The 9,269-nt window shown below is 36.4% G+C and overlaps 1 protein-coding gene across 1 annotated transcript in view; it reads left to right on the top strand.

Moving 5' to 3' along the window:
* The first annotated feature begins 348 nt into the window (after window positions 1-348).
* The window catches only part of LOC110445935 (transmembrane protein 26-like), a 75,949-nt gene continuing 67,028 nt past the window's right edge, over window positions 349-9,269 (top strand). The window contains exon 1 of the mRNA XM_021490825.1: window positions 349-1,549. Coding sequence (XP_021346500.1) covers window positions 1,359-1,549 — 191 coding nt within the window. The 5' untranslated portion in view covers window positions 349-1,358. The remainder of the gene's footprint in view (window positions 1,550-9,269) is intronic.

Genomic DNA, 9,269 nt, shown 5'->3' with positions numbered 1-9,269 from the left:
TGATTTAACAAGCGACAGGAGGCGGAATTCACGTCAACAGATGGCGCTGTAACTACGGGCCGTGCACAGGAGGTGTAGCAGAACAAAGTGCTGATTAATTCAGGAGAAACTTCTTTTAAATAATGGATTCGTTTAAGAAATTCAGTGAGTAATTCAACCATTTGACGGATATTTAAAGTATTTTTATAAAATATAATTAATTCAACTTCACCGAAATTGTGAGCAGAAGAAATAATTATTGTTGTGTGAAGATTTGACAACGAATCCGTAACATTATTGAATGAATCAACAGAGGTTTGACAGTCTGACTGCTGTGTGTATTAGCTGGTGTGTGAAGATGAACAGAGATGGTGGTATCATTATGACCACACGCCTATTGCAATGATAATGGCTGTGCTTTCAAAATGGAATATGCACGATTGAATTCATGAAGCATAATTCCTTTGTAAATTACATCACCAGTTAGTGCATAACGTCATCGGTTAGTGTATTACATCATCATTTAGTGTATAACGTCACCAGTTAGTGTATTACATTACCAGTTAGTGCATAACGTCACCAGTTAGTGTATCACATCATCAGTTAGTGCATTACGTCACCAATTAGTGTATTACATAATCAGTTTGTGCATAACGTCACCAGTTAGTGTATTACATAATCAGTTTGTGCATAACGTCACCAGTTAGTGCATTACATTATCGTTTATGAATTTATCAACGAGCCATCGACTAGTATTGATAAATTTATAATATGATGCCGACTGATACACTTTGGCAGGAGAAAGGTACAAACACGGGATTACAAACGTTCGTGTAAAATATTCAGAAAGAAACTAATAAAAGACGATAAACTATAAAAACTACCGCTATCAACATATCACCAATCGAAGCTATTGATATTTACGAGTCGAACTCGGCCAGTGCACTTTTTTTGCTTTTTGTTGGTTTGTGAACCGATGACTATAACCTCGGTGTAATATATTGGGGATGTCCATGCCGATATCTCACACGTATTGCTGATGTTCAGTGCAGGCCCGGTTCTGACTCTTTAATGCCAAAGTCCAAATTTCCGCTTTGAAGTGTGAACTCCTAATGACGTACGTATCTCTCGGATTCGGTAGGCGAACTGAAATCCTGTCCGAGAGCTTCCGAAAATAGTATCCAAAAGATTGGATTCGTCTGGGCAAACAGAGAGATCATTCCACAGTTCACCCAAATATACAAATAAAAGTAGTGTTTTAATGGAAGTTATGAAATAGTCGAGGGTGAATATTAATAATGACGGAAAGTGGACCTATTTCTGCGTAAATTCGATTTTTGGGATTATAAAACGTCCAGGGAGTGATACAGATCATAAAGATGAGGTGCATGACCATCATAAGAGCTCTGCTCGTGCGCGTTTTGTTCGCCGTTCACGGTGTGATAGCAATATGGCGACTGTTTATGGTCATTCGGAAGCCCTGGTGCTGGTACCTAACTGGAGCACTGGGTGGACTTTTGATCGAGACCATCATTACTCTCACAAAGAAAAAAGGCAAAGAGTGGAAATGGTACGTATCTTTATTCATTATTAGTGCTTTTCTCTCTCTATATTTTCCTTAAATGATTACCATTTACAGGTAAAAGGCCAGATAAAATACTGTAGTCTTAATACCAGCAATATCGATATTAGAACTGTTCATTATTGAAAAAAACTGGAACTACTTTGTACAGCGTGGAACGACATTACTATGATCGGAGTACTTTGGTTTTAACCTATAACAAGTCATCCGAAAACAAAGAATTGTGTTTGTGTTTTTTTTTCAAATTTTGAATGGAATGAATAGATTCTAACATTCTTTTCCATAACATTTATTGAATAATTAAACTTTTCCAGTGATTTGATATTGCACGAGATATATCAAAAAATAAACATCATATTGCGTTTAATAAATTCAATATGTCATGGACACTCATGTCAGATCCTCTGTTTATATTTTAATTATAGGTGAAATCCTCTCAAATCAAAATAAGTGGCTTTCTTTCATGATGTTACTAAAGTGTTAAGTGGAATTTGACTTTAACTGGATAAGAAAAATAACAAACTATTGTAAACATACCAAGAATTCTCTCATGTCTACATGATGTTTTTTGTGCGTGTCATCGATTTTGCCATTATGTTATACTGGGTTTTGACTATGCTATGCCACGTTATACATTCTCAGGTATCTGAGGAAAACAAATAAACTTGTAAACTTGTAAATTGCACGTGCTAGAACAGACAGATGAGGTAGATAGCGGATAGTAACGACAGCTTGGATCGGAGGGAACTTATTAATACCTCAAACTCTTACACCTATAAATAATAAAATATCGACATGGATCACTTGTCGTGAAATTGCACAAATATCAAGTAGAAAACCGAGATATTGACCACGGGTTTAACTTTATGTTTAGATGGTTCCGGGGCGTCCAGTTTTATAACCATGTGCAATGTATATTTTAAAGCAAAATTGGGTTTTGGGAAGAGATACTGCCCTGGATCAGCGGCTGGTGATGTTTGATACGTAAGTGGGGTCCCTATCATTGTACTGGTAGGTGTATGTACAGTCAGACCTAGCCACCTGATGAGTTCCCTTTGAAGACATGAGTTATCACTAAGTTTGGCGTCTCTCGGCTTTACCTTCAGCAACATTTGAATTTCCAAACATACTGTATCAACGTAGAGTAAGCTAAAACTCTGTGTTTTGTGATTACCCAGACAACCATTGTATTTTCCGGGTAATCCCGTTCTTGTGAAATCCAGAACATCTGAGATATACAAGATGTTACACCCTGGTCTGTTGAGTGTAAGGACTTTAGAGGGTGACTGGCGAGCTGTTAGGAAACCTTGTACATCTGTTCCATTAACCTTTTATGAAATTGAAACGAATATAAGATTACTTTTTTTCACATTATCATGATAACTTGTACAAATAGTTACCCTTTTTGCTGAACTTTATCTTAAAGTACAGTCACTTGATGGTCTGGAATTTGTTAAAGGAAATGTTGTCAAAACAAATCCCTCTTGACAGTGTATGAGATTTAAATAGAATAACTGATGAGAAATGAAATCAGTATATTTGATTTAAAGATCAATTTATGACCGAATATTAATAATTAACAAATTATTTATCAATCACAAAGTTGACTCAGACGAGCTGATATCTTGACAATAAGCCTTTTCCATCAAACATTGAAATAATGTGACAAGATCTCACTTGCAGCATTATTGTACAACACCACTTTTATAAGTAAAACGCTTGAGGGCATACTGTTTTATNCAGTAGTAGTACAGTAGTACAGTAGTAGTACAGTAGTAGTACAGTAGTACAGTAGTACAGTAGTACAGAAATACAGTAGAACAGTAGTAGTTCAGTAGTACAGTAGTACAGTAGTACAGTAGTACAGTAGTACAGTAGTAGTACAGTAGTAGTACAGTAGTACAGTAGTAGTACAGTAGTACAGTAGTACAGTAGTACAGTAGTAGTACAGTAGTATTACAGTAGTAAAGTAGTACAGTAGTACAGTAGTACAGTAGTACAGTAGTAGTACAGTAGTACAGTAGTAGTACAGTAGTACAGTAGTACAGTAGTACAGTAGTAGTACAGTAGTACAGAGAGTAGCGGACGCGTACCCGCGCTTCCTGTATCTGATATTTAGCGGTCCATTTTCAATAACTTTGAATGGTATACAAATTAATCATTACAATTATGAGCAAATTACCGGTTCTAAGCATACTACCTCTTCGTTACAAGGTTATATAACCTGTTTGTCTTCGTTACAAGGTTATATAACCTGTTTGGTTGTCTAACAAATTCCTTTGTCAGGTGTTCTGTCAATGTTAACAAGAAATTGACGTTGATACAGAGCCTCTTCTGGTCATGTTGGGCTTCCTGTCTCAGCTCTTAGGAGAACTGAACACATGATTGGATATAAACATGACTGTCCCATTCGGTGTCATACACTATGTGAGAAGTCATTAAATGTCTAAAATAATGTACAACATGCGAACTGTTTACTGGCTAACATTTAATTAGACATCCGGGTCAGCATTACATAGAGGAATGGTTTGTTGTCCTTGTCTCTAAAAAAGACGACAAACATGATTGGTTTCTACAAATAAATGATGCTTGACTTTCTGGTAAAACTTAATTGATTCAAGGCATCGGAATTTTCGACGCCTCGCTGAATCCGGGCCAGGCATAAAAACCAAGGCTTTTGCCGAGGCTGCGAAAAGAGCTACAGTGTTTTTATACAGTATACCTACCTTACATTTCAACCATGCATGCCTCTAGGAGGACCTCCTTCACTGTATCAATAAATTCGGAGAAAGTTTTCTGAATCTCTGAATCGAGTCTTGGACTCCCTTGATCGGAAACGTTCAAAACCCACCAATCATTTTGCTTGACTATGAAGTGGTCAAACTAATTGAATCTCATGGGAATACTTAGAAACCAGTTTATTGGGATATTTGATCGGCGAATTCCCCGCAATCATTGGAGTCATTAGGCATGTTACAAGTCTCTGATAGCAGATTATAGACCGAGTTAGTTGGATGTTTCCTGGGTACACTCATACAAGTTATGAAAGGCATGGCCATGTCGAATTCTCTGTTTATCATCACTTATCGCTAAGGGAATCACGTATTGTTATATACAATACATGTATCATGTTTTATCTATTGTTCTTTATGTTTTATATGGATTGAACAAAAGGAATATATTTCTTCTTCCTTTTATATAATAATTATTTGACAATAAATACTGATCTCAACGCTTTATTCCGTTTCTTTTCGACATACACTGATGACTCGAGTGAATCTTATCTAAACACATTACTGTCATACTGTAAAGGAATAGCCTTCTATTTTGGTCAAGTTACGAGGTGGTAACTCCAGTTGAGCGCGTGTATATTTATCATAGAGGGCTTTACACGTGTATATTTATCATAGAGGGCTTTACACGTGTACATTTAACAATGATGGCTTTACACGGGTACATTTATCATAGATGGCTTTACACGTGTACATTTATCATATATGGCTTTACACGTGCACATTTATCATAGATTACTTTACACGTGTACATTTATAATAGATTACTTTACACGTGTACATTTATAATAGAGGGCTTTACACGTGTACATTTATCATAGATGTCTTTACACGTGTATATTTATCATAGAGGGCGTTACACGTGTACATTTATCATAGAGGGTTTTACACGTGTACATTATCATTACATGTGTACATTTATCATAGAGGGCTTTATACGTGTACATTTATCATAGAGGGCTTTATCATAGAGGGCTTTACACGTGCACATTTATCATAGATTACTTTACACGTGTACATTTATCATAGATGGCTTTACACATGTACATTTATCATAGACGGCTTTACACGTGTACATTTATCATGGAGGGCTTTACACGTGTACATTTAACAATGATGGCTTTACACGTGTACATTTATCATATATGGCTTTACACGTGCACATTTATCATAGATTACTTTACACGTGTACATTTATCATAGAGGGTTTTACACGTGTACATTTATAATAGATTACTTTACACGTGTACATTTATAATAGAGGGCTTTACATTATCATAGAGGGCTTTACATGTGTATATTTAACATTGATGGCTTTACACGTGCACATTTATCATAGAGGGCTTTACACGCGTACATTTATCATAGAGGGCTTTACACGCGTACATTTATCATAGATGGCTTTACACATGTACATTTATCATAGAAGGCTTTACACGTGTACATTTATCATTGAGGGCTTTACACGTGTACATTTAACAATGATGGCTTTACACGGGTACATTTATCATAGATGGCTTTACACATGTACATTTATCATAGAAGGCTTTACACGTGTACATTTATCATGGAGGGCTTTACACGTATACATTTATCATAGAGGGCTTTACACGTATACATTTATCATATAGGGCTTTACACGTGTACATTTAACAATGATGGCTTTACACGTGTACATTTATCATATATGGCTTTACACGTGCACATTTATCATAGATTACTTTACACGTGTACATTTATCATAGAGGGTTTTACACGTGTACATTTAACATTGATGGCTTTACACGTGTACATTTATCATAGATGGCTTTACACATGTACATTTATCATAGATGGCTTTACACGTGTACATTTATCATAGATGGCTTTACACATGTACATTTATCATAGATGGCTTTACACGTGTACATTTATCATAGAGGGCTTTACACGTGTACATTATCATAGAGGGTTTTACACGTGTACATTTATAATAGAGGGCTTTACACGTGTATATTTATCATAGAGGGCTTTACACGGGTACATTTATCATAGAGGGCTTTACACGTGTGCATTTAACATTGATGGCTTTACACGCGTACATTTATCATAGAGGGCTTTACACGGGTACATTTATCATAGAGGGCTTTACACGTGTACACGTGTACATTATCATAGAGGGGTTTACACGTGTACATTTATAATAGAGGGCTTCACACGTCTATATTTATCATAGAGGGCTTTACACGTGTACATTATCATAGAGGGGTTTACACGTGTACATTTATAATAGAGGGCTTCACACGTCTATATTTATCATAGAGGGCTTTACACGTGTGCATTTAACATTGATGGCTTTACACGCGTACATTTATCATAGAGGGCTTTACACGTGTACATTTATCATAGAGGGCTTTACAAGTGTACATTTATCATAGAGGGCTTTACAAATGTACATTTATAATAGAGGGCTTTACACGTGTACATTTAACATTGATGGCTTTACACGTGTACATTTATCATAGAGGGCTTTACACGTGTACATTTACCATAGAGAGCTTTACACGTGTACATTATCATATATGGCTTTAAACGTGTATATTTATCATAGATGGCTTTACACGTGTACATTTATCATAGAGGGCTTTACAAGTGAACATTTATAATAGAGGGCTTTACACGTGTACATTTATCATAGAGGGTTTTACACGTGTACATTATCATAGATGGCTTTACACGTGTACATTTATCATAGAGGGCTTTACACGTGTACATTTACCATAGAGGGCTTTACACGTGTACATTTTCATATATGGCTTTAAACGTGTATATTTATCATAGATGGCTTTACACGTGTACATTTATAATAGAGGGCTTTACCCGTGTACATTATCATAGATGGCATTGCATGTGTACATTTATCATAGAAGGCTTCACACGTGTACATTGATCAAAGAATGTACATTTATCATCAATGGCTGTAAATGTGTACATTTATTATAGAGGGCTTTACACGTGTATATTTATCATAGAGGGCTTTAAACGTGTACGTTTATCATAGAGGGCTTTACATGTGTACATTTATCATAGAGGGCTTTACACGTGTACATTGACCATAGATGGCTTTACACGTGCACATTGATCATAGATGGTTTTACATGTGTATATTTATCATAGATGACTTTGCACGTGTACATTTATCATAGAGGGCTGTACACGTGTACATTTATCTTAGAGGGCTTTACACGTGTACATTATTCATAGATGGCATTGCATGTGTACATTTATCATAGAAGGCTTTACACGTGTACATTTATCATATATGGCTTTACACGTGCACATTTATCATAGATTACTTTACACGTGTACATTTATCATAGAGGGCTTTACAAGTGTACATTTATCATAGATGGCTTTACACGTGTACATTTACCATAGAGGGTTTTACACGTGTACATTTATCATAGAGGGCTTTACATGTGTACATTTATCATAGAGGGCTTTACACGTTTACATTTATCATAGATGGCTTTACACGTGTACATTTATCATAGAGGGGTTTACAAGTGTACATTTATCATAGAGGGCTTTACAAGTGTACATTTATCATAGATTGCTTTACACGTGTACATTTACCATAGAGGGGTTTACACGTGTACATTTATCATAGAGGGCTTTACACGTGCACATTTATTATAGATTACTTTACACGTGTACATTTATCATAGAGGGCTTTACACGTTTACATTTATCATAGATGGCTTTACACGTGTACATTTACCATAGAGGGCTTTACACGTGTACATTTATCATATATGGCTTTACACGTGCACATTTATCATAGATTACTTTACACGTGTACATTTATCATAGATGGCTTTTCACGTGTATATTTATCATAGAGGGCTTCAAAACGTGTACGTTTATCATAGAGGGCTTTACATGTGTTCATTTATCATAGAGGGCTTTACACGTGTACATTTATCATAGATGGCTTTACACGTGTATATTTATCATAGAGGGCTTTAAAACGTGTACGTTTATCATAGAGGGCTTTACATGTGCACATTAATCATAGAGGGCTTTACACGTGTACATTTATCATAGATGGCTTTACACGTGTACATTTATCATAAAGGGCTTTACACTCTAGTTATCACTGCATAACCTGACAAAAAAAATATATTCCTTGCATTAACAGTACTTTTCTGCTCATGCAAATAAAATAAGAAATGAAGTTTGTAGACCGATGGCACCATAACTCTATTTATATAAATCCAGCATAGGGTATCGCCTCATGCACCAAGGTAACTGGGCATTCGAACTAGACGGGCGGTCTACCTGGTCGACTCAGTCCCGTTTGTGTACAGTGTGTACATTCTATCATAATCCTTTACAATCCTACGTGACTTGGCCAATGTTTCGTACATAAAACATAATAACATTTTTATAGCGTATAATTTGGATATAATAATTACATATATATAGTACAGCCACGTACATTCTAATCTTCGTATACAAATAGGGCTGACGGCTATGTCGTCATTGTAACGGAGCTTGTAACTCGATAGGCCATCCGCCGATAATGTGACAACATTCGTAATTGGTCTAAGCCTACTTGAATATAGAGTAACCTCCCTTGGGCGGGCCACTATAAGTTCATCGATAATCAATGAACTGCAATATGTCGGGGCTAATGAAAATCGTTTGATTATACAGGGGTGGAAGTCGCCTAATACACAGTCATACGGGGTGGAGGTCGCCTAATAAACAGTCATACAGGGGTGGAGGTCGCCTAATACACAGTCATACAGGGGTGGAGGTCGCCTAATACACAGTCAGACAGGGGTGGAGGTCGCCTAATATAGAGTCATACAGGGGTGGAGGTCGCCTAATACACAGTCATACAGGGGTGGAGGTCGCCTAATACACAGTCA

The sequence above is a fragment of the Mizuhopecten yessoensis genome, unplaced genomic scaffold, assembly GCF_002113885.1.
Source record: "Mizuhopecten yessoensis strain PY_sf001 unplaced genomic scaffold, ASM211388v2 scaffold2423, whole genome shotgun sequence".
NCBI lineage: Eukaryota > Metazoa > Mollusca > Bivalvia > Pectinida > Pectinidae > Mizuhopecten > Mizuhopecten yessoensis.
This window is presented reverse-complemented; position numbering and strand designations above follow the sequence as displayed.